This window comes from Carlito syrichta, unplaced genomic scaffold (genome assembly GCF_000164805.1).
Source record: "Carlito syrichta isolate Samal-C Ts95f unplaced genomic scaffold, Tarsius_syrichta-2.0.1 Scaffold302352, whole genome shotgun sequence".
Taxonomy (NCBI): domain Eukaryota; kingdom Metazoa; phylum Chordata; class Mammalia; order Primates; family Tarsiidae; genus Carlito; species Carlito syrichta.
The window spans coordinates 64635-91332 of NW_007246448.1; the positions used below are offsets into that span (position 1 = coordinate 64635).

Below are 26698 nucleotides of genomic sequence, written 5' to 3' on the forward strand. Positions count from 1 at the left end.
CCGGGAGCGGCCACTGCATTCCAGTCTGGGTGACAGAGTGAGACTGTAACTAAAAAAAAAAAAAAGAATGTAAACCTTTAAAGTGATTTTTTGCGATGCTCATGGGAATTTGAAATTGTAGTCTCTCTACGTCTTTGAAATCATAGAAATGAATATTCACTTTAAAAAATACATGGCTTTTGGTTTGGGAAAACATTTCTCACCCATCTAGCCAATTGCTGTTAACTAGCTTTGTTTACTGGGATTCTAGGTGGTTGGTGACAGCTTAGTAAATGGTATATGCTTTTATACTTTCTGTAACTCATGGAGTCTATTGAAAACTCTATTCTTTAAGTGTTTTGAGCAACTTTGGCTAGTCTTTTTATTCACTTGCTGTTTAATGTACTCGACTGGCATACCATGGCTGGATATTAGGGTAACAGATGAACAAGATGTCAACCCTGCCTGCCGAGAGTTTCCAGCCCTAGATTAGGGAGGCGGACAGGTGCAGCAACTAGCTGTTGGTCGCTGTAGCCTTGGATGCTGTGTTTTGTGTTTTGTACAGAAAAGTGGGAGGAAGTGTGGCCGATTGTCTATCCCATGTCTTTTGCTGTTAGAACCATAAAACTTGTCTATTCAGGGCAACGCTTTCAGGACCTCTCCTGCTGCTGGGAGCTTTTCTATCTAATAAATTCCTACTTAAAAATGAAACAAACATAAAACAACAACAAAAACTTATCTGTTCAACACCCTGCAAGACAGCCACTCAGTGGGGTCAGGGCTGGCATGGAAGAAAGACTAAGTGACTAAGCACTTCCTGTGTACTTATACCTCCTTCAGCAGCTCTATGAAGTGGGCACCTTCATGATACCTATTTTATAGTTGAGAAAACCGAGGCACTTATTATGTGTTGGCCATCGTGCCGAGGACTTGACTTGGATTTTCTTTCCTACCAACTCTATGAGGCAGGGTCTTCATGTCTCCCTTTGAAAGATGAGAATGTCAAGGCAGAAAAAGTCCGTTTCCTCTTCTGCAGAACAGAGGTATGTTTATGTCTGTAAGAGATATATGTGTATCATGTCGGTGAGACTGAGGGGAACAAGATCTCCTCAGATCCACTGTCATAAAACATTTAATTTGTATACTGCAGTGTTGTGCTTATTGGATTTCTTTGATCCTAAAATACCATAAGTCCATTTTAACGACAGCTTTTCAGTCAAAATAAAGAAAAAGATGATCACATACAGTCCCTAAATGTGTACTAACTGTAAGGTGTTTGCGTTTTAAGATGTTAAAATTAGGAAGCACATCTTAGGATCAATTAAATATGACAAGTAAATGGATGGAAATAAAAACATGTAAGTATGTATATTTATTCTATTATGAATTCCTCTCTTATGCCTCAATCTTGTCTTCTCAAACAGCATCTTCCTCTTAAGTGTGAGCTTGAAGTATTTGGGTTTTTTTCTGAATGATACAAACAGCTATATTTATTGTATACTTTCTATGTATTATTTTTATTCTGTGTCAGGGGCAAGTATTCTACATGTACTGCTTTATTTTTTTCGAGGAAACCAAGGCTTACGGATATTGGTAACTTGCCCTAGGTCATGCATCTTGTAGGTGACAGAGCAGGCATCCGACCTGGGGGTTGAGTCCGAAGCCCATGCCTGCAACCCTTCTGCTTCTCCTTGGCACTTGGTTGGGCAGAGGTGTAGCGCCTGCCCGCAGGCCAGTCAATCAATTGGGGGCTCTAGAGTTTGCTAATTTTCTCTTTCATCAGGTGTCATGAGCCGTGGAGGAACAGGGCACATTATCAATCTCTGCGTTCGCACTGCCTTCAAAGTTACAAGTGCCTAATCACAGACACCTATATCTCACCTCTGTTTGCTTCCTACTCCTCATGGGGGTTAAATCCCCAGTGAAAAGTCCATGTTCTTGTAATTTTCCATCCTATGAAAGTTCAGCTTTGGCCATCAACTTTCCCTTTGCCATCTGCCCATGGGCCATTATGGAATCACTTGTCAGAAGTCTTTTATCTCATGAGATCAGATGGTTGCCTCTTCAGTTGTAAGGTCTCAAAGTTTACAGTGCCACCTACACAGACCAAAACGTGCCTGCTGGTTTGTCGCTTTTATGGCAGGCAGGAGGGCAGCAAGCAGGGCAGGCAGTGGGCAGGGCAGGCAGCATAGGATAGACAGGCAGGTGGGGCAGACAGGCAGGTGGGGCAGACAGGCAGGCAGTGGGCAAACAGGCAGGCAGTGGACAGGGCAGGCAGTGGGCAGGGCAGACAGGCAAGTAGGGCAGGTGTTAGCAGACAGGCAGGTGGGGCAGACAGGTAGGTAGGGCAGACAGGCAGGCAGGTAGGAGCAGACGGGCAGGTAGGACAGATAAGCAGTGGGCAGACAGGCAGGTGGGGCAGACAGACAGGTGGGGCAGACAGGTGGGTAGGTCAGACAGGCAGGTGGGTCAGACAGGTAGGCAGTGGGCAGGGCAGACATGCAGAGGGCAGATAGGCAAAGGGCAGATAGGCAACTAGGGCAGGTGCTGGCAGACAGGCAGGTGGGGGCACATGAGCATGTAGGACAGACAAGCAGTGGGCAGACAGACAGGTGGGTCAGACAGGCAGGCAGTGGGCAGACAGGCAGGCAGTGGGCCGGGCAGGCAGCGTAGGGCAGATGGGCAGGTGGGGTGGGACAGGTAGGACGGGCAGGTGAAGGCAGACAGGCAAGTAGGACAGACAAGCAGTGGGCAGACAGGCAGGTGGGGCAGACAAGCAGGCAGGGCAGGTACATAGGGCAGACAGGCAGGTAGGGCAGGCAGGACAGGCAGTGGGCAGTTAGACAAGTGGGGCAGACAGGAGGATAGGGCAGACAAGCAGGCAGTGGGCAGGCAGAACAGGGCAGCAGGCATCAGACGCAGGAGGCAGGCAACAGGTATAAGTGGTGTAGATGTGACTTCTTGCTTGGGTGTTTCCTCACAAGATGGCAGTATCTTGGATACTCAAGAGTTGGAAAGGTGGCATGCATACCTGTTGGAGCATGAATCACTGATGCAACTGTGTCTCCATTACCCGGCGTCATTTTATGTCACCTGATCACCAAAAAGAAGAAAACCTCCAGAGACAAGTGCTTGCTTATGGCCAGTGAGAATGGGCCTACCTGTGACATTGACTTGTGCTCACTTCTGGCCTTTTCAGTAACATGGAGCACATCAGTCCCGTCTGCTCTGTGTTTGAAACTACGTGTCATGTATCATTACCCACCCAACCTTCCAGCTTCTTGAGGCACCCTTCCTGTGTGGTAACTTGTTCCACTTTTTCCTGTTCCTGTTCTCCTGTTTTGCCCACCCCTTCTTCAAGAACCAGAATTAATCAGTACTTCAGGTGGGGTTGACCAGAGTCAGAGGTGACTGTCAGATTCTTTCAAAACACAATACTCCCATCCATCATTTTAGCTCCAGAGTGACTTTTTTGAGAGGGAGGTTCTCTTCATGCACACCCCCTGTGTGCCACACTCCAGATGACCTGCAGCAACCATGTTTATTTCTAGTCCATGATAAGTAGAGAAGTAGACAAAACGTGTTTAGAAACTTTTCTAGCAGTTGGAATGTTGAATTTAATAACACACGTGGGTGTATGTTGTATCTTTGTTTTATTTCACTTTTTAGCAGTTCATTTCTATCTTGTGTTATGAATTATATCCATGCTTGACAGACCGAAAACGGTGAAAACTGTTCCTTTCCCATAGATGGTTCCAGAAGCGCTGGTCTAGACTGACTTGAGATATCATGGTCATGCTTGTGGTTTTTCTGTCCTTAGTAACTGGAGTTTGGAAATGAAGTTCAGGCTTTGCACTTGTGGCCCGTCATGGCCTTGTGTGTCCATTTGTGCGTGATGAGCTTTCCTGAAGTTCTGCCGGGACTTCCGAGGTAACTGCCTCCAACCAGTGTCGGCTTGTGGAGGGCAGTCTCTGGACCCTACTGCTGTGTCGTCCACTCTTCTCGAGAGGCTTACTGTGACTCCTGCTGCTTTTTTTTGCCAGCAGTCCTTCTCTCTCTGCTTCCCTGGAGTGTGTGTGTGTGGGAATTCCCGGAGGGAAGGCCCTCTGTGGTTCAGTGTGGCCTGCCTCCCGCCGTCCTAGGTCTCTTCATCTTGAGCAGGTTTTCTAGTTCCTTTTCAACTCTACCAAGAGTCCCCACTCATCGAGGGAGGCCACATGGCCAGTGCGAAGTGGATCGTTCTGGGAGCCAGACAGGCCTGGGTTTGAATTTCAGTGCTGCTGCAGACGTGAGACAACCAGAACTCACTCTTTTCTGAGGTATGAGTCTCGAGGGCCGAGTACCTTGGGCTTGGGGACTCCCCATTGGCCAGGGGCACAGTGGACTGGTGGGGAGGAGGAAGCCCTGTGTGGTCTGTGCTCTTGGCATCCAAGGGGCCGGTCTCTGAAGGCCCTTCCCTGTTCTTCCTTTGTCCAGGCACTCTGCTTCAGGAGGCTCTGGGGAGCTGGCCAGGGAGCTTGCTTTTAAGATGGGGCCAGGTGACACGAGGACATTTTATTTTGTTCTTTGAGCAATGAGGAAAAAATGATTGGCATTTTCTTAGTGGTTGCCCATTCTGGGAATACAAAAGTGCTTAAGATATCATAGCCCAGGCCTAAAGGAAGTGTACAGACAGTAGATGAAGGAAAATTGTTGGTGACACCAGCATACAGTGAGGCTCCAGCTGGGACCTGCTGTTGGTGACGGTAAGCAGGAAGGATTATGTCTTGCTCAGTCACCATCTCTACCAGGGAAACCATTGTTTCACTTAAAGATTTTTTTTTTTCAAAGAGAAAAAAATGCTGTTTGGTATTGTGAAAAAACTCAGTATCTTTGCAAGCCTTATTTTGTTTTACTTACCTGTTCAGAACTTTGCTAAAAGTAAACTTCATATAAGTGTGTTTTTCCTTTCAACATTGCAGAGATATCCATTATGTTTAAATTGGTCTTCGGGGTCAGGCTCTTGGCATTTTGCAGTGTTACTTAGGCATATTTTTCGCCTTCACACGGAGTGAGTTGGGCCTTTCTAGCTTATAGAAGAGCAGCATAAGGGGTGAGTGTCAGAGAATCTAAGGAAACAGCTTAATCCTAAAATTTTACCTAAGGTGAGTGAAGTGGGATTAAAAATAGCCCCATCTGAGAAGGACACTGAAGGCCCTGACTGAGGAGAGACTTTATGGGAGAAAAAAACAACCACTCTGTGTGTGTGTGTGTGTGTGTGTGTGTGTGTGTGTTGTAATGTCAGGGGAGCAGGGAGGGGCGGTACCCTGTCACCCTGTCACCTAGTCATCCTGGCCTACTCCCCTTAGGCCCATTCCCTGTCCTCTCATCCCTCAGCCCTGTCATCCTGACACCGCCACCCCAGTTCACATCCCTCTGGGTTGTGTCACCTCTTCTCCCTGGACTTCCCTTTCCAGAGTCCTGGTCATGGAGACTTGAAGCTGTCGCTGCCTGCCAGCTGTGTTCTTGCAGATGGAAATGTGCGTTTTGTAGCTTTGAAATCCAAGAGCAGCTGAAGCTTCCCGTCTGATGTGGATGCACAGGGTTGTGGACCCTCTCTGTGCCACTGTGTATCTGGGGTGTCTTTACTTATCAGCTCCTGTAGCCCCAGGCCAAGTTGCTTGTGGACTTCAAGGGACCTTTCTGTCTTTCACCTAGGGAACTGTACTAGATCTTGGAAAACCCTTGCAGGAAGGCCTCGGACATGGCCAGAAGTTTATAGCCAATCCTTGGTCTGTCCTGAGTGGACATGAGGGTGGGCAGGGCAGAGGGTCGGAGGCCCGCCTGGTTGGGGCAACCCTGGGTGGCTAGAGGCAGCTGGGACCCATGACAAACCTGGCTAGAGGGATGCCGGAGGGCCTGAGAGACAGCTAGGGACTGGCCTGTCTTTTGCCGCCTGTTCCATGCCCTGGTCCTGCCTGCCGCCAGCTTGAGTTCTTTCTGTTGTCACTGCTCTGATCCTGCCTCCCCTCCCCCCGCTCCCCTCTTTCTCTCTTCTCCTGTTCCTTTGCTCAGGCCGTCACCTCAGGCTTTGCCTAGACACCATCTGCCCCTGAACTGTCCCCATCCCGTCTCCCTGGAGCTCCCTCTCTGTGCTCCTGTAGCCATCTTGGGCCTGTAGACATCTTGGGCCTCTTCTGCCTGATTGCGTCTCATGTTATCTTCTCCTCTCTCTGCCCCGCCACCCTAGATTCCCCCTTGAGGACAGAGCAGAGTCCTGTTCACCTTTCAGCCTGGCTCCTTCCTAGTGGGGAAGAGGGTCCGGAGTTGGCTCTGAAATGGTGAGTGGGAGCCCGCTCCTGGCCCAGGCCTAAGCACCCTGGGCTCAAACTGGAGGGGCCAAGCCTGGTGGTGGCCAGAAGTAAGGACTAGCAGGGTGAGGGGTGTGGGCCATCAGAGCCAGAAGGTGGCAGCCTGTGGGGTGGTTCCTGAGTGGGGCCACCTGGCTGTGGGTGCCCCCTCACCCTCACTGACTGTGTCCTCAGTGCATGCTTATGTGAACCTGTCAGGCACTCGTGGGTGCCCGTGATGGGATAGCACCTTCCTGGAGTTGGGTGCTAGGGTATTTCTGGTGTCTGCCGGATGACTGACTGTGGTCACGTCGTCCTGCCACCTCCTCCTCTGGCCTCCTTGGCCCCTTTCGCCACGTTCCGGCCCCCGTGCACGCCCCTGTGCCTGAGGGTCCACACAGGTTCTCAGTGTGTGAGACTTGCTTCTCCCAGGTCTCAGGTTGAATGCTTCCTTTTTGCAGCGAGGTAGCCGGGCCCTCTAGGGAGGTCGACGTTGTCCTGGTCTTACACCCGTGTTCTGCTGCACTTGTGACTAGTGTCTCCGTACGATCTCAGTCCCTGCTTTCAGGCCTTGGTGGGGATCGCGCCCTGTGTCCCTGAGTGGGCATTATAGCGTTTGCTGCTGGGGTGGGGTTCAGCAGGGCCTCTGGTGGCTACAGAGAGGGCTTCCCTCCCTCCTTGTCTCCCAGGATGTTCTTCCAGGGTGAAGGAGCACTAAAGATGTGAACTGAGCAGCAGATGCCCAAGGCTCTGGCTGATTCCTGCCTCCAGAGGACGGAGGGTGGCCTTGTGTGGGGTTTAGCCTGCTCAGCACACAGGCCTGTAGCAGTTTCTGTGCTGTCGTTCCCCTGACCCACGGGGGATGCGTCCAAGACCCCTGGTGGATGCGGGAAACTTCCCTTAGAGCGGAACTTGAAGACTGTCCGTTGCAACACATTTCTGTGTGTGTCTTCCACTGCGACTTCGCTGTCTTTTCTGTGGACTCAGCGCCTAGCACACCCTCTGGCTGTCACTGTTGCGGTTTGTGGCGCGACAGTAAAATGAGCATGGATTTCTTTTTCCTTCTCCACAATTTCTCGGATAGAAGATTCGTTCGTTCTTACCATAGATCTTAGCAGTCTCAGCATGATGAGTTTTTTCTTGCCCTAAGTTGGGAACTTTCACCCTTTCCCCTAAAGGAAGCACTTTCTGGCTCCTGTATGGCATATGTGAGCAGCCAGCTTCGGCCTCTCGTGCTTCAGGGCCGTTTTCAAGTACAGTAAGGGCTACTTGAACACAAGCACTGTGACTCACGACAGTCCATCGACTCACCAAGTGGGCAGCTATGTGACTGCTGGGTGGGGCCTGTCCACAGTGTGGCTTCTCTGGACAAAAGGATGATGCCTGTCCCAGGCGGCTGGAGCAGGTTGGCATGAGATTTCACCACACTGCTCAGAACAGTTTAAAACTCGTGAATTGTTTATTTCTGGAGTTGTCCATTTGCTATTTTCAGGCCACAGTTGACCATGGGTAACTGAAACCACAGAGAGCAATACCAGGAGGGAGTGGGGGGGATGTCCTATATTGTCCAGGAAAGTTTAAAACAGGCTCGTGGTTGAGCACCTTGACCGTGTTATAATTATGTGAGTGTGGCATATACTCATGTGGTATTCGTGTTCACGATTTATGAGCTTTTTCAATGAAGCAGGGCATTTCTTTCCTCTCTGGCACCTGGATGAAGAGGGTGTTTATTATGACAATTTCCCTTGCTGGGCTTGGGTGCTGTGAAACTTCTGTGTTCGCTCAGTTGGAGCAGGGAAAACTTACTGCAAGTGCTCTAGACAGCCAGATCGAGAAAAATCATGTATTTAAAACAGGCAGTAATTACGCTGATTGATGAAAATGTAGGCACTTGCCACTATTTCTTTAAAAATGCTACACTTTGGCAGAGAGAGAGGGACCTTGAAACTATTTCTTTTATTAAGTTACACAGAGTAATTTAAGCATGAGCATCTTTACTTAATTTCCTGTGTCAGTGTCTGGTCTTTAAGGTGGTAACTGTGTTTAAGTGATGCTTTCATCTTCCTGTCCCATATTTAGCTTGCACTGACCTTGGTGATGGCACGTATGGATCCTGTGCTTTTACAGTCACTCTTCTCCTGGGACGAGCGGCGCCTGGTTTGCAGGCCTTCCCGTCCAGGGCATGCTGTGCCCTCTGCTCTCTGTGCCCCATTTGGCACATGGCGTCAGGCCTCGTCACCTGCTTCTGCTGTAGCCGCTTATGGGCCTCAGCAAAAGGGGCCCCTTAGATGGTAGGGTCATGTTTTTGTCATGCAGTCAATACTCTCACTCTGGCATTTTCCCCAGAACATGTTAAAAATTTATGTGTGTTTGAGGCAAACCCTGGGAAAGCGGCTACTGGCACCTTATTACTATTATCTTATTAACTGGGGAGAAACAAGGTATTTGAAATTACTGAGATGTGAAGGTACACATTATTTTTGATTTTTGTAAGATTTCCTATAATCGATCTCTAAGGAAAAAGTTTATGTTTAGTTTTTCCTCTCACTGAATTTTCTGTGACTTGGTTTATGCTTGTTCATGTTTTCGGAAAAGTAACAGGAAACCCCACGTTTCTTTTTCTGAAGGGGAACTCATGCCTGCAGCTCAGCTGGGGTTCTCTGGGGCTTGTGGAGAAGCATTCGGGTCCTGTCAAGGTTTTTAGTCCCACCCTGAGCTAATTCTGGGTGCCTGAGATCCTACTTAGATACAGAAACTGGGAGTTGATAAATTGATAATATTGCTTAAAGAAAAAACACTATAGAAGGAATAAACTCACAGGAAAAACAAAACTTTTTTTATCGTCGGTTGGAAATTCCAAAGTGTCATCGTCATGTCAAAAGCTAGTCGTAACATTCATTTTGTGTGGAAAGCCGCACGTGCTGTGATTGTTCGGGATGGTCATGATTAGGCTTGGGGTGCCAAAGTCACTTTGCAAAAGTTTTGCCTCGCTTGCAGTGAAGCTGCACCAGTGCCTTCGCCCTGGATACCTGTGGGCCGGCCCTTCCGCCTGGCTGTCTTGGCTCCTGGGCCCTACTGGTGTGGTCTTCACTGTGTGGGATTACCTTGCAGCCTCCTCCCTGTTTATCTGGTTCTGTTGTCTTCTTTAATTTCATAGCACTGGCCTCTTAAGTTATGAATAAGGAAATTGCATAGTTGGTTTATGCTTAATTTGTTTTCTCCAAATACATAGAAACTCCGCAAGGGCAAAATCTTTGCTTTAAGTGGTAATGTACTGGGTGTAGAACAGGTGCTTGGTGAATATTTGTCGAATAGCTGAGTCTCTCTGAAGATCCAGTGTGTTGCTCTTCTGCTTGGGTGACCAAGAGGTTGGATACACTAAGTCCCTGAAGCTCTGTGATCGATGACCCCATAACTGTGTCACACCCTCGGTCGAGATTTTGTAGTACTCAGCAATCTATGACATTGGTCGATCATTTCAGGCCCTTCCTTGTTGCCTGGTAAAGCTTTCTTGTCCCTGAGAACCACGGGTGACAATTTCTGCTTTCTGGGTTTTGATGGTGGCAATTCCAGCGTGGATGTGGCCTATGTCAGGCTACTAGTGAACTGGGTTTGGAGTGAATGTAGATGTCTGGTCTTCAGAGACTGCAACGTAATGTGTGAGTGAGGACCTGAGACCCAGGCCTGTGAGCTGTTGGGCCTGATACTTTTTTTTCTCTCAAGTAGGAGTGTGATCCCGGCAGCATGGGCAGTTCTTGGCTATTCTCAGTCAGTGGTGCTCAGGACAGGGCACAGAGGCCAGAGCCTAGCATCCCACAGTGACTGTGATGGGACTGCGTGGTTTAGAGCAGATGCTAGAAGGCACAGTCGTCAGGGTTTGGTAAGCAGTTTGTTTATGAATAAGGAAGAGTTTGAGGGTGCTCTGATGTCTGGCTTGGGTAATGATGGGTCACTGACTGGTGTTCAGGGAGGTGTTTCTTGGGGCCAGGGTAATGCCAGCAGTTCAGAAGACAGCATTTCAAATCAAATTCGTCTTCCCTGCTTCACCCCTCCATGTTCATCCACCCTGTCCGGGTCACCCTGGCTTCCAGCCTTTGAGGACACTTGGATTTCCCATTTCCCTTCTCCCTGGCATCCATCGTGGCTTCTCCTTTGCCTTCTGCTCAACACAGGTCCAGGAGCCTCTGGTTCTTGACTTGGGAATTCCTTATCCCATTTTTGTCCCAGCAGTTGGTCTCTGAAATCCTTTGGGGAGCTTGAACCCCCCCCCCCCCCGACCCCTCAGGCTTCTCTGGAGTGACGGAGGAGTCGCTACACTGGAGGATCAAGACTGGGCCTGCTGCATTGTGAGCAATTTGGAACAGGGTCAGGGGGAAGTACGGCCATGGCCTTGTGATTGTCACTCACAGCTCCCTCCAGGACCTGGTGTCAGCGCAAGGTGATCAGATCAGTGTGCCTGATTGTTGTATCTCCGTGGATACCAGAGACTCGCCAACTCCTGAACCTCATTCCAGAGAATGAGGCTTTGGATAGAGGTACTAAAAAGCAGTTTTCATCTAAAAACCTGGTTAAGATCCGATACCAGAAGATATTCTCTTGAGAATGGTGATCATGAACAAGGTTTACAGCTTAGGGAGAAAAGCTTTGGGGTAAAGAAATGTTTTGTCACTTCAGTGGTAGAAAGAGGAAGGACTTATTGTCATATCTGTAGGTAACTGTACCTGTATACATTTTAAGTCTGTATTGCTTGTGTTTCCACACATAGTACACATTTCATATGTATGTCTGTATGTGTTTATACATACACATTCTTCCTTCTTCTCGTCCAGGTGTCACTCCCTTTGGTGGCAGCATTGGAAACACATGGCCTGGCAGCTGCTTTCTGGGTGGAGGCTTGCTGCCTCTGACTCCTTCACTGCTTGTTGAAGCTGGGTAGCCTGCGAATAGTCAGGCTCTTGCCATTTTTAACTGCTTTTCAAGTGTGCGGCAGTATGGACACCTCTGACTATAAAGGGGTGAAGACGCTCTGTTTCTTTACTCTCCAGCCTGTTTTAGCCATAACAAAGCTAGAGGCTGTCTCCCTGGGGTGGGAAAGGGGCTAGCATGTGTTTTGGGACAGAACTTTTTTGGGTTTCTGTTTTGTTTTGTTTTATTTTTATTTTATTTTTTGAGTCAGAGTCTCACTGTGTCACCCAGGCTAGAGTGCAGTGCATGCTCATGGCTACCCTGGTGTCGACCCACTGGGCTCAGGCGGTCCATCGGCCTCAGCCTTCCAAGTAGCCGGAACTACAAGTGTGTGCTACCACATCTGTAGTAATTTTTTTTATTTATTGTGAAGATGAAGTCTCACCAAGTTGCCCAGGCTGTTCTTGAACCCGTGGGCTCAGGCAAGCCTCTCACCTCGGCCTTCCAAAGTGAGGACAGGACTTTTTTAAAATCAGTCTTTTCCTAGCAAACTCTTTGAAATGGGTGTGATTTAAATTTGCCGATTATGAAAGCGAGGCTCAGAGATGATGTAGCGTGGCCAAATAGCGAGAAAGCAGAAGGTGCTAGTTTCAGCCTCAATTTTCTCTGGCCTTGGGCCTGAATTCCTTCCCTGTCTTCCCCTATCTGGCATAATTTGGGATAATTGCTCATAATATTTTCTATGCTTTTTTTCCCCTCTGCATCTTTCTGAATAGTTTCTCTCTCTGTGTCTTCATGGGGTGCTCTCCTACTCCAGGCCTTTCAGACCTCAGCAGCCCTCACTGGTGACAGAACCTCGGGAGTGTTCCTGGAGACTAGTCTCTGGGGGGAGAGGGAGAGCGAAGTGTGGTGTCTGTCATGTGGTTCATTCTCCTCAGTGTGTGCTTCATCTTGTGCGCTGTCTTTTGTGTGTCTCCCATTTCTCTCGTTTTCAGACTCCTGTTCCCCACCTTCTTGATACATGGAACTTGCTTATCATCTTGGTTCTGACATACTGTGCTCTAATCGTGTTATCTTGGATGTTTCTAGATCTGTTTCTCTTGGTTGATTTATCTTATCAGTATGGATCTTTTCTTTTTTTTGGTGGTGGGAGGGTATTCCTTGAAGTATTTGGGGGCTTTATTCGGGAAACAATTAAGCTTCTAAGATACAGTTTGATTCCTTTGAGGCCTGCTCATAAGCTTTGTTAGCTGGGCCCAGGATCATTTTTTGTTCAGAGCTAATTTGCCCTCAGTGTAGGCAAGGCCCTTCTGCGGGTCCTTTTCATGTCTCATGAGGTTTTCTACTCGGGTTGGTGGGAGCACAGTCTTTCCCACCCCTACCCTCTAGGGGTTGTTGTACACACGTCTTGCCGGTGGGTCTTCCCCCAGCTTTACTAGTTTCCTTACATGCGTGCATTCATTGGCACTCAGCTGAAGATCTGCGGGAAACCCTCTGCCGATTTCCAGAGCTTTTCTGTTGAGTACTGCTCTCCTCTCTGCCTTGACCTTCCTGAATGCTAAATTCTGTCTCCTTCAGAAGACCTCCAGACACTGTTTGGAACAAAGATGTGCCTCCTTGTTGTAGCATCTTGGAAGCTCTCCCAGGCCATGGAGTGGGCGCTGGCAGGGCTCACCTCATTTGTGTCCTGTCTTGGGGAGCTCTGTCTTATGTTGCCTGCTGTCCATGTATGAAAACCATCTCTGTTTTTTAGTTATTTAAGGAAGGAGGGCTCATACAGTCCTTGAGCTCCCACATTGGCCCAAAGCTCAGAAGTCACTCGTAATATTATTTTAACCATGGCTCTAGGAATAAATTAGCTTTGGAACATTTTTGTGGAGTGTATAGATGCAGCCTTAGAGCTGACAAAAAATTTAGAAATCACATGGTCCAGAAACCTGATTTTATTGGTGAGGGAATAGGTCCAGAGAGTGAAGTTGTTTGCTGAGATTCATAGTTTGTCTCACTGGCAGCTTATAAACACTTAGCTCCTGCTACAGTGAGACTTTTCATACCTCAAGGATGAGGCAAACTATTTCTTGTGGCCCCATCGAGGTTGGGCTCCAACAGTACTCCCTGCTATTTGGCAGAAGGACTGAGTTTGTTGTACCTCAGGATCTGTCTAGTGTATGCATTTTGTGAAAAAAATGAACTTTATACAAAGACTCACGGAAGATATGCCTCAGAGGAGCTCACCTTGACCTGGTAGCTGTGCTCTTTGGTATGCTTCTGGAAGCTTCTCTCTGCCTTGGCCTGCTCCATCACGTACCTGCCCTCTGAAGAGCTGTCACACTTGGTCCAGGTGCACCATGGGACCCAGGCTGAAGCCCCGAGCCAGACCTAGCTGACCTCATCCCGCCTCCAGAGCCTCCATGCTGGCTGCCATTGACCCTTGACCCTTTGCCTGCCAGAGGGCCTTAGAAATGAGGAAAAGCTGCCACCAAGGATTACATCAGATTAAAGCCTGGTGGGACTTTTTTTCTGATCAGTGGAGGCAAGGAGAACCAGTTCCAGTTGTGGGATTGTTGTTGAAAAAGTTCAAGGAAGAGATTCTGCTAATGGAGGAAGAGTGCAGGATGTCATGTGCCTACCATGTGCCTGGTGACGGTAGAGGTGATGGAGGGGAGGAGGTGGAGGTGGTGGTGGAGGGGGAGGAGGAAATGGAGATCAGGAAGGAGGTGGAGGTGGAGATGATGGAGGTGGCAGGAGGGGTGGGGGGAGGTGGAGGGAGAGGTAGTAGATAAGGAGGAATGGGCGGTGATGGTGTAGGTGGTGGAACAGGTGGAGGTGGTAGTGGAGGAGGAGGAGGTGATGATGGAGAGGGTAGAGGTGATGGTGAAGGAAGTGATGGTGGAGGAGGTGGAGATGATGTTGGAGGAGGGGAGGTGGTGGAGGAAGTGGAGTTTTAGGTGATGGTGGAGGATGGGGTGAGGAGGAAGAAGAAGTAGAGGAAATAGAGGTGATGATGGAGGAGTTAGAGGGAGTAGGTAATGGTGGAGATAGTGAAAATGGTGGGAAAGTTGGAGGTAATGGATGGAGAAGTGGTGGGGAATTTGAAGACGATGGAGGAGGTGGAGGTGATGGTGGGGAAGGTAGAGGTGATGGTGGCGCATGAGGAGGTAGTGGAGGAGGTGATGGAGATGTAAGGAGTGGAGGTGGTGGTGGGGGGGGGGGGGGGGGCAGTAGAACCAGAGGAGAAGGAGGGAGTAGCCGCAGCAGGGGCAGGCATGGTAGCAGTAAAAATAGCAGCGGAGGTTACTGAGCGATGCTTTCTGTGATCACACAACGTCTTCAACAGTCCTTCGTGGTCATCCTCACACAGGGAGATTTAATGTCTTCCCCAAAGTCACAGGGCTACTCATCTGTAGAAATTCTAGAGCTAGTGCTCTTTACCTTTAGGCCAAGATGCCTCCTTGGTGTGGGATACCAGATCCCAAATGGGGAACAAACTGACTTGGCACAGGTATTTTATTTTGGGAAAACCATTCGTCAAGATTGACAGGCTCTGGGCAGGAGGCTTCTTTGCAGGGTGATGGAACTACTCTAAAATTAGATTGTGGTGATGGTTGTACAGATCTGTAATTATACTAACATTCACTGGATTGTACACTTCCAACAGATGAAAGTTATCTTATATAACTTAAGTCTCAATAAAACTGTTTAAAAAGGAAATGATTGATAGACTCTCCTTGCTCCGTGAATCACTGAAATGAATGTTTCTATGCCCAGCGTCCCAGAGTGGGTGGTTGAAGTAAGGCAATATGTGTACTACTTTTGTTTTTGATTCAAGAATCACCGTACTTGGAGGTAGGTATGTGGAAAGAAATGCCTGAGGATAATGGATGTGTGACTGTTCTGTGTCTCTGTAGGTCTATGGTGGTTGGGTGCAGTGAGATTTTAGTGAAAATGTGATGTTTTTTATACAGTAGCATTTTCCTGCCAGGCTGGGCATTCATACTGTTTTGGAGAAAGTTTTCCGCACTCTGACTAGAGGTGATCCAGATATTTGTTGTTGTTGTTGTTGTTTTTCCTTCATTTCAGGCTCTTGGAAACAGTTCCTGTTTTGATTTAAGGATCAGCTTGATGTGCATTTCTGTTAAAAAAATTTTCTTGCTCTTTTTGCTGTTGCGTAGACATACATTTTTGTATCAAAACAGGCAGTGTCATTCTGGGCTAAAAAAATGGCTCTAACTCATTTGTAATGAGTGTTATTTCCATCTGAGGGAACTAATTTTGCTCACCTTGAAACTGGCAGAAACGCAGTGCTGATGGTGCAGCTTTTCCCAAGATCTTTGATGTTTTAAGAATTTATATGAGTGACAGATTTTGTAGTTACCCATTGGTAGGTTGTTAAGAACATGTTATCTGATTCAGCTCCAGTGGGGTTCACATCCATGGTTATTAGATGTAAAGCCCCAGGCAAGTTGTTTTCCTTCTGTCTCTTCATCTGTAAGAACAGAATAACAATTAAAGAAAGGATCTAAATGCAAATTGACTAGCACTGTACCTGGTACCCAGGATTTTAAGAGAAACCCTACCATTTTTCCATTTTTTAAAAAAATAAAAATGAGTAATTCCGAAGCTGGGGGGAGAATAATGGTTGTGAAATCTTTAACAGATTTTGTTCTAGAGAAGGCACACATACAGCTGGGAGACGTGGGTATCAAGCATCAGAAGGAAGTAGATAAGAAGGTAGAATGATGCCTTGGCTTTCTAGGATGCAGGCACACAGGTAGTCACTCTTCCCAAGGGCGGCAATCTTATTATAGTTTGGCGGATTTTCGGTTTGAAATGTTTTACGACTTGAATTTTGTGTGAAGTGACTCACCCCAGGCCTGTTGCATCTCGCATGTTCATCTGCAGACACGTCACCTAGTCATGCCTTGGGCGGGCTTCAGCTGTGTGCATAGCTGTCTTTGCCAGTGTCCCCAGGTAGGCAGGAAGAGCTTGAGGAGCTGCCTGCAGGAAAGCCCAGGGAGCTGTGAGACCTGGGGGTGGTATGGGGTGGGGTGGTGTCTTTTCCTCTGCCCTGGCTACAGGGAGGGTTGGGAGAGACCTTTTAGCCTTACCTCAGGCAGGAGTCCCCACACCACTGCTTTTCTTTTGTTTGGTTGATGGTTTTGCATACCTGTGTCATTTAAAGTTTATCGTGTGATGATTTCAGCTGGTAGGTTTGGCTCAAACATTTGCTCAGATGGAAGAGATTTTGAATCCCTCTCACTCTGTTGTTCTCTGTGGTATTGATCTGTGTTTATTTTAGTGGAGTTACTAAGTGTGACTTCTGTGCTTCTCCACATCCTGAAAACACGTTGCACCGGGAAGGCCGAGGACACAGTTACGTGACACCTGCTAGAGAGAGAGAGTCCACGTACGCAGGCTGCTGGCCCAGTAGGAAGGTCAGCACTGCGGTCCACGGATCACCTTTAGTCACTGGACAAACCCTCTGTTTACATCATCTCGATGTAAACCCAGGGCTTGACCTCTGAAGGCCACTCTGCCCCAGGGTGGTGCAGGGGGCTGAAAGTTGCCCAGAGCCCCACAGCTAAAAGCATGGGAGAAGCTGGGTTCTGACCTGGCGCCTGGCCTTGAGAGCAACTGTCCCTTTTGTTACCCAGCTGGTGACTTGCTGACAGTGACACTCCTCTCTCTTCCAGCTCTCCCAGCTGCCCTGCCTTGGTCCTGTTTTTTAGTAAAGAAAACTGCTTGAATTGACTGTTGAATGTTCTCCGACTCTCCTGAGGCAGTTTCTCTTGTGCAATTTGTCCTGTTGGGCATCCAGCGAGGCAAGAATTTCTCTGGTGCTTTACTTACGACAGAATGCCAGCGATGAGTGGAAGCAGCCACTTCTCCACTGCTTGATGCTCAGGCTGCCCTGCAAGGCTTTTCACCGAAACCTGGGCTCTGGCAGCTTGGTGGTGTGGCATTCTTTCCCATCCATCCTCACAGGCCTCGTGGAGAAACATCAGCCTTCCTGCCTCAGATCTGGGGGTGAGGCTGAGGTCATGAGGTCAAGTCAGGCAGACCAGCCTCTGCGGCGAAGGAGGTTCACCAACCCTGTTGCTTTTCACAGAGAATTCAAGCAGTGCTGCAGGATAAGGCTGTCTGGGGTGTTAAAGAAAGCTGCAGAAGAATGAGGCTTTTGGGTAGGCCTTGAGGTTGGGCTGACAGGGTATGCATAGTGGGTAGGGCAGAGAACACTTCAGATAGTGAGGTACCTGGGGTGGGGCTGGGTGGGAGGCACATGCCATGGGGAGTCCCATTGGAGTTGAGGAAAACCAGACTGGGATGGCGGCTGCTGGAGTTCGTGGAAGTGAGAAACAGTACAGCAGGAAGGGAGGGTCAGACAGACTCTGGGGTTCCCCTAGGGCCTGACTTAGCAGGTTTGGCTGGGGCCTGGGATTCTGCATTTCTAACACATTCTTTCCAGGTTGGATGGCCACATTTGGTGCTGCTGCCCTCACAGCCAGGCCCCACGTTCACGCCATTTTTCTGAGTCATTTTTACATGTAGTCTTTGAAACCACAGACTCTTCCTCAGCAGAGAGGGGAAAATTAAACTGCCTGCCTCCGTTGGCCACGGCGTTGGGCAGGCATGCTCCCAAGAGGCCCAGGGAGGCGTTTAATGGAGGGGTTGGAGGAACTAGGAGAAGGCAGTGCAGTGGGGGATTTCGGCAAGGCCAGCTTGGGGCCTGAGAAAACCAGGCCAGGGGCACGTGTGCAACCTCCTGACGTGTGGCTTGTGGAAGGAACAGCCCCTGTGGAGAGCCAGCCCCTAATCTCCTGGTCTGTGTCCCTCCCTGGCCCACCCTAGCTCCATCAGCGGCCTACTGCCAGAAGCCAGAGGACCGGGGCCCTGACTGATGCTGCCTGGACAGGTTCCCTGCCTGATACAGGGTGGAGGAGTGGACAGAGACCATTCTTCCCACCAACTGGAGGGCTCCGTGCACATTATGTGCGACCACTCAGCACAGGTCCTGGGTCTGGGTCATCCCAAGGGAGGGGGATTGTTCTCATTCATCTTTATGCAGATGGTGTTTCTCCCTCATCCATCAGGTGGGCCCGTTATGACTTGGACAAGGTATTTCTAGATCCGCATGGATTTGGGAAGGTCTGGCCTTAAATAGTGAGGTGACCTGTGGGACTTTAACTAAGAGGAGCCGAAGCTGTACTTTACCATCCTTCCATTGTCCCTAAGTGTAGATAGTGTAGTGTGTGAAAACATATGCTGCTGACCGCCACCTTCAAAGAAGAACCCGAGCTTTCCTTTTCAGTCCCCTGGAGCCTCGGTAGGGAGGCATCTGTAGCTGACCTGTTCCCTGTTCAGTGCTTCTCCGAATGGGGGAGGCTGAGAAACAGACACCAGGCAGCAAGAACCCACTGTAAGAGGAAACCAGGCTGGCACAATGATAAACCTTTAAATTTTGTCCTGGTGTTTTTCTCCTGCTCCTGGCCTAGCGCCACTCTTTGCGCCCGACCTTCTATCACTGTCAGGAACTTCTTTTTAATGCAAAAGTGGTTAACTTTTCCCTGCTGCCTTCTGTGTTTTGGCTTTATTTTACGGTCACTGTCATTTTTCATACTATGAAACCTTTCTTGGCTTCTCAAGAGAATAGTGCAGTCATCCGAAGCTCCTGTTTGTTGAATGAAAAAGGTACATTTCTTTTTTGACCTGGGAATTTTATAAACAAATGAGCCACCTGTTGAAATTTTGTTCTTACTACCATAATTTTTCATGCAAACCTGTCAGATTTTTAACAGTGTCTGAGGCATAGTGTTATGAGATAAAATACAGGATGCCCAGTTAAACTACAGGTAAACTACACATAAATTTTTTAGGATATGCCTTATTCAATATTTGAGACATTCGTATACCAAAAATTACTAGTTATTTATCTGAAATTCACATTTAACTGGAAATTCTGTATTTTTATCTGCCATATCTGGTGGTATAAGACAAGGTTGTCTTAAATTAGGTTTGCATTCGAACAAGATGTCTCAGTGGAGACCGGTTTTCACTCAGAAGAGGAATTTCCAGGGAAAGCCGTCCGTCTGGTGGACGAATGGGCCTCACACTTGAGTGGACACAGGAGACACACAGGGTGCTTGCTAGCCTGCAGGGCCTCACTCGTCCCCAGAGGCCTTTGCGCAGGGGTGGGTGGGGCCTGGGTGGTCTGGAAGCTGGTCCCACCCACCCTGTGAAATAATGGGTCGGCGTGCCTTCTTGATGCATCCTCTCAGTGGTTCTGTGATCTGATTCCAGACAGATGAGCCAATAGCAACATTTGTATTAGCAGTGCATACTAATTACATACATAGAAGGAAATAGTTTAGATGAGATGTTTTAATAACTTCAACAAACTTTGAAACGACTCTGATGTTTGCTTGAAAGAAATTGACTGAGGAATGCTTGTAAAAGAAACAAGATGGGAAATGTTCTGCTGATGAGAAGACATGTTGGCAAGTTGTAAGAGGGGAAGCTGGGGCTGTGGGCCAGGGATGGGCAGGTGGATGGAACTGATGGCAGGTAGCTGAGAGATCCACGCATGGGTAGGAACGGGGCCTTAGCCAGCCAGTCAGCATGCTTGGGGGGAGGGGCCAGTGTATTTTCTTCCCTCTCGCTATCTATCACAGTAAATGTCAGATAGATGAAAGAGAAATCAAGTCAGAAAAGAAATCAGAAGAGAACACAACTGAATGTTTTCCAATTGTCTTGTTAGAGACCAAAGATCACGTTCAAGTGTAAGATGATGAACCGAAAGGAAAAGGTCAATAAACTTGACTGCACGGAACTAAACTTTCAAGAATCCCAAATATAATGGAATCTAAGACAAACAAGGCGGGGACAACGTTTGCTACAAATACGACTAAATTTAGTTTTCTCCAGCATCAAGAGCTCATCACTGAAAAGTTAAGCAAGTCGGCATCCAGTGGACTAGGCCATCAGTAGACCCCCACTGATAGGGTGCTCCCCAAGGGCAAGCTCTGCTTTGCATTGTAAACAGACCCTCCCAGTAATCCCCAAGGGCTCCTTAACCCATTTTACAGATAAGAAGGTTGATTCAGGGAGTCCAGATACCTGGCCCCCAAGCCCTCAGCTAATGAGTGTTGGGACTATGATTTGTTCACAGACAGTCTTGATTGGAAAAGAAAAGCCCTTGTGCCCTCAGGAACTAGTCTACCTGACCTGTCAAAGGGCAATCCAAAAGAAGAACTACAAAAGCTAATGCATTTATGAAAAATATATCCAGTCTCAGTATCAAAGACCTACATATGAGAACCACAGGGTGGGGCCTCTGCTTACCTCTGAAATTGGCAAGAAGAATTTCCAGAAAAATAAACAGTCACAGCCCTGGCTGGCTTGGGTGTTATGAAACAGGCAGCTACTCCGGGTGGAAGGGTAATTGTGTGAAGAAGGGCCTGACAGTATCTTGAGTCTTAGAATAATGTGCATGACCACTGGCCTAGTCCTTCTACTTCTAGGGATCCTAGGCAAACAATCAAAACTGTAGTCTCAGTTTTATGCCCAAAGGTGTTTATTTGGTTGTTATTTCTGCCATTTGAAAGTTGTAAACAACTGCAAAGTATCTACCAGAATAGTTTAGATATAAAAAAAGATATTTATCAAGGTTTAAAAGTTACCTCTTATGATGTTCATTGTTGGGGAGGGAACAAAACACAAAATTGTGTACACAGTCTGATTTCAACAGTGTCTGGCTATGCAAAGTAAAAGTACAAAGACCACGAAAATGCTGTCATCCTGCTGTCATCCTACTTTCATAGTATTTAGGCAAACTTACTTTATATCTATTCTGGGTTAGATGTTTATACATCAATTTTTTTGCATGGATTTTTTTTTATTTTAAAGATGTGGGGTACAATTCAGGGTTAGGCACACAAATGTTGATTATGCAGGTAAGTAGCATGGATTGTTTTAAAATTCAGAAAAGAGGAAAATTTATTTTTCTTAGATGGTAAAGAGCAGACTAGGTGGGGAATGTTGACTGTAGAATTGCAGGACGTAGATGGGGTGACCAAGGTGGGGAGGCTGCTGAAGGGGGAGCTTGGGGGTACCACCTTCGCAACTTACCAGGGAGCCCCGCTCCCTCCTCAGCACCTCAGCAGGGTCCTTGAGTGCATTCCTCTTGCCTTCTTGACACCAGGCCCTCCAAACAGTCCCTCCCCTCCTTTCTAATCAAAATCTTATGTTTGCAACCTGTGTTTGTCATTAGAACATGGGCTAAATAAATGACACCATACAGCCACTCAGTGGGGTACGATAAAGTGCCAGTGGAGATTGTCAATCAAGTGGAAAGTGTCAAAAACTAGCATTAAAGCACAGCATGTAGAATATGATTATGATTCCATTTTTATCAGGATCATTGGTAGTCCCCATGTAATTCAAACAGAGCATACATGTTCTCAGATAATTCAAATGTTGCATACATGCACATAGTGGTTTTTTGTTTTTCTGAAAGAACATAGCAAAACATAATAGAGTAACCCTCTAGGTATGAGAGTAGAGAGAAGTTCATTTTAACTTAATTGTGTAGCATCTAGGTTTTCATAGTTAGCAGGTTTTACATATATGACTAAAAAAGGAAAAGAAGGTCATTTCTTCTCCAAGGGGAAAAGGGATAGAGTGAAAATGTCTCCCAATCCTTAGGACTTTGTTTTGTTTTGTTTTCTCCACTCCAGATTTTCTGGAGGAAGGTGTGAACGTGACTTTGCCTTCCCAGGGAGCAAGCATCCACCTCCTAAGTGGTAGATGTGGGTGATGGCCCTTCTGGACTCTCTCCCCCGGGCTCCCCCTGCCTCCCCCCATTGCGAGTGACCCCCAAAGCACAGCGTTGACCAGCCCTAAACCTGTTTGCTCAAAGGTCAGTGTGCATGCAGCTGAGAAGTTGGCATCCATCCCATTTCACCTGTGAGTAGGGAGGGCTCCGGGCAGACACCGCTTGCTGGGAAGTATTCAGGCAACCAAGAGCTGGTGGCAGTTCCAAGCCCTGCTGCTCTGGCACTTTGTTGATATCAGTGTACTCGTGTGAGTTTCTCAGGCAGTGTGGTGGCTGCGGTGTGGCAGGAAGGAGCATGGGCTCTGCAGCCAGGCTTTCTGCTTTTGAATCTGAGGATAGCTGCACCCCACTGAGTGAGGGTGGGCACGGGATGACTCACCTTCCTGTGCCGCAGTTGTCCTGTGTGATGGGAGCCCAGCCTGGCAGAGGACTCTGGGTGCTTGTTGGTGTGGCTGGCACCCTGCATGCCAGCTGTGTCTCACGCCACATTTGTAGCCTGCAAGTTGCTTTTGCATGAACAGAAATGAGGCTGCTGAAGTCAACCGTGATGTCTGTGACAAACATATATCTTCATAGTAAGTTTTGGGGCAGAGCTTGTACTTTGGGCACAATTCAAAATTACAGAGGTCATGCATATTCATTATGAAGATTTCAAATATTTCTTAAATCTGTCAGAGAATGCTGACATCGCCCCACTCCAAGTTAATCACTACTAACATTTATAAGCACATAAATATTAACAAGCACCTTTTCTTTCCCGACATTTTAATGTATCTTTCATTGGCTTATGTTCCCATGCAGGTGTTTTTCTAGACTTGTGGGCTTGGAATCATAATATTGCTGTTTTAAGTTTTGCCTAAAAATTGTGCTTTCACACCCATGACCAAAAAATGCCACTGAGCTCCTTATGCTTTGTGGAGGGAAACGTTTATAAAAACACGCTCTGGATGTTTTTGTCCCAGGTGACAGAAAGCCCAGCGCTTGATTATTGTAATTGTTACAGAAAATGCATGTGCTCTATGGGATGTTAATTATTTATAGTCATTGCCTAAGTCGAGCAGTTGGCAATAAATCATTTTGAATTGTTATTCAGGGAAAGCTATTTAAGCCAAAAAAACAAGAGTAACTTTTCTCCTGACTCCCACATTAAACTGCTTGCACCTTTGCACGACTAACTTCCCTCATTTATGCAGCACATTTTCAACAGCTGTCACTGAAAACTAAACAAGTAAATACATGGAAAGGAAGTAAGGATTGGAAGAAGAAAGAAAATGCCGGGATGCTGGCTGTTGGGAAACATGAGATGCTTCTTTTGAACTCATGGCCATTCTGCTGTGGTCTTTCTTGTAGGACAAGGTGGAGCAGACACCCCACAATCAGCCAGACCTGGCAGGACCTGGGTTCCCAGCACAGTCTGACCGACTTGCAAGTCACCAAGGTAAGGAAGGAGCAAAACACAGGGATACTACTAACTACATCTTTGCATCAATGCCAGGACCAAATGTCCTTAAAAGCTGCTCTTGACATTAACAGAATAAGATTCTAATGTCAGCTCTTCTTTTCTCCTTAAAGAAAGTGAATTCTAAAATAGAGAAAATTACTTGGTTCTGATACCTTCATGTATTTCCATTTTAATTAACAGACTTTGGTGAGCAGAACTATTTCATGTGTATTACCTGGGTTTCTACTTAGAGGACTTGGTGTTGTCTGTTGAGGGCTCCTCCATGGTGAAATCCTTGATTTTGGCATTTTTTTATTTTCAACTAAGCTGGTTTGGGGTGTATGTACTCTTGCTATTTCTCTACCTTCCTCTAATTTATTTTGTTCCTTCTATTTAATTTCTGGCAAGGTCATTGTGGAAAAGAAAAAAAAGGACAAAATGGAGGCAAGGGTTATTTAGTGAATTAGATTTGATAAATGGCAACTTGACATTGGATGGGGAGTGTGATGATGAAATGGAACCGCAAAAGTGCATGTATTGTTTGGGTGCTGGAGAGTGTAAATACAGTAAATTATATTGTTCAGAACTGGCAGGAGTTAGAATGATCCGATTTTTGAATTGCTTAATGAAAAAGAGGATGACAGCACAAGTAAAACTTGAGATCTGACTATGAAGTCAAAGAGGTATTTTCTCAAGTATTACAGAATTAATAAAAGCAGTCAGTATTTCTGTGGCAAGCATAATTGTAAGGTCATCTTTTAGAAAATTTTCAAATGACATAATACTAATTATGGAGGAAAGAGGGTAGCAATTTGTTGGTGTTGGCTTTGCAACTTCAGAAAATTTTAACTTGTTACATTGTATTGCTTACAAATGATCTCATATAAACTGCAATAACTTTGTCTTGGTATTAATGTTCATGTAACAATACTTTAACCGTAAAATTAGAAAACAATTACACCAGAATAACTTTTTCTCTTGTCTTTTAGTTGTACACTCAAGTATCCCATAAACATCAAACCCACCCAGGTAGTGCATTAAGGGAAATTTGCAGCGCAGAATGCAGGCTTCACATGGAAGAGAGCTGCTTCTCTTATTTGGTGTGGAGTTACACAGCAGACAGTTGAAGCAGGGCCCTTGAAGCAGGACTTGATGCATAAATGCATCTCTATAGTGAACCCTCCTTCTCAGTGACCCAGAGAGTTTACACCTTCAAGCACACCTGTGACATTAGCCACTTCTCCACCATTCTACACACATAGCATAGCATGTGTGTAGAATTGGCCACCTGGGCTGCTGGTTCTGGTCTAAGGGAACAGTCAGGGCTGAGGTTGTCCTTCTCCGGCAGCAATGTGGGGAGGAGGGCTAGAACCACACCCACTGTCTCCAGTCGGAAGTGGGAGTGGGGTTCCCTGCTATGGAAAGATTCTGGAAAAAGGCTGTTGCCTGAGAAGGACTGCAGTGCACATGAACTCCTGGCCAGGCATCCAGGCAGAGCCATCACAGCCCTGCAGCCAGAGCTATACCAAGCGGCCTCATCATTCGACCTCCGTAGGTTGCAGTCTCCCATGAGGCAGCAGCCCCAGACTGCCCTGACTTGCCTGCTCAACAGGGAGGGCTAGGCAAGAAAAGAAAAACAAAAATGATTCGGCAAATCAGCATTCCAACACAAAGGAAGCAGTTTCATGCTCAGAAATATAGCACAGTTAGCAAAATCAACATATTACCAGTATAGCCCATATGCAATAAATAGAAGTTGAGGCTTTGAAATAGTTGTACTGATAATGTTCAGATGCATGAAAGAGTAATATCTGTAAAACAAGGCAAGAAACCATGAAGCCCAGCAGGAGGAAATGAAACAATAAGAGGTAGGTGTGAAAAAGGGTTCAGTAAAAATGTTGGCAGTGAAATGTGTATCTATTGACACTTCTAAAAATGTGAGGCTCTGTCTAAAGGGAATTAAAGAGCTAGAAGCGAACCCCGAGAGAGTTAGCTCTCTGGAAAGACTTGGAAGGCTGGCAGGCAGTTAGACACAGGTCCTTCAGTCTCCAGAGCAGTATCAGAGAGTGGTGATAGAGGGAAGCAGAGAGATAATAGAGAAGACTGGCCAGCATTCAAGGCGGACGCAATCCTCCAGGTACTCAGACAACTAACAAGAAAAATAAAGACTAATCCACATCTAGAAATGCTTAGCACCATTCCAGAAAAAGGAAGACGAAGAGGGGATCTTCGGGGAAGAAACCAGTTTCCTTTCACAGGAACGGCCTTCAGACCGATACAGACCTGGGCACAAGACATGCCAGAAGACAATGCCATGTACTTCTAAGTGCTGAGGGAGAAATAACCATCCGTCTGGAATTTCATCAGCATGTCACTGACTAGTGAAGGCCAAATAAAGCATTTTCAGACAAGGGTTGAGAAAATGTGGCCCTGGCAGTCCTCACTGAAATGATCATTACAAGTAGAACTTTGGGAAAAAGGAATGTGATACTGAGGGAAACATGGCATCTATGGGAGATATCAGTACGATGCTGTGAGTGCAGTTCCATATGGATTGTTCAAATCAGGTTAAATCAAAACTCCAGAAAGTAGGATGTTGGGAATGTGAGTGGTATCTTTTGGGGTGGGGTTATAGCATCACAAGGCCCCAGTTAGGAGAAGTAAAATGTAACATAACTCGAGATCACATTAGGAAAAACATATGCTTAAGTGTACATTTCAAAATATTAGATGTAACTAAAATATTAACTGTATTTACTAAAGGAATATGTATATAATCTGTAGTTTCTAACCTAGCAGAAAACGTTATAAGGTAATATGTGCTAAAACCAGCAACAGCAATTGAACAACATCAAGTAGAAAAGGAAGAAAAGATAAGATGCAAAGGAAAAAAGGATATCAAATGGAAAATACAAAATAAGGTGGTAGGAGGGCTCAAATAAATAGATACATATAGACCCCATCACTCAACAAAGGCTGTTGATTCTTTTCTGAAGCCTGTATAACTTTTTGAAAAGTTGACTATATAGGAAAAGTTGCACTAAATTTTTAAGCAATCTATTTCACGCAAGCCACGTTCTTTGACCCAGTGTGAATAAATCAGGCGTCTACTTCAAAAGTTGAAAACAAAACACATAAACATGTGTGTGGAAACTTTAAAACATGCCCTTATTTTACTTGTGAGTTAAAGAGGAAATAGCATTGGAAGCACCA

At 46.8% G+C, this 26698-nt stretch overlaps 1 protein-coding gene across 2 annotated transcripts in view; it reads left to right on the forward strand.

The window, feature by feature from the left end:
* The window catches only part of GRB10 (growth factor receptor bound protein 10), a 133551-nt gene that overhangs the window by 5366 nt on the left and 101487 nt on the right, over positions 1–26698 (forward strand). For both annotated transcript variants that reach the window (XM_008056410.2, XM_008056411.2), the window contains exon 2: positions 23395–23482. In XM_008056410.2, the coding sequence (XP_008054601.1) occupies positions 23395–23482 (88 nt within the window). The remainder of the gene's footprint in view (positions 1–23394; positions 23483–26698) is intronic.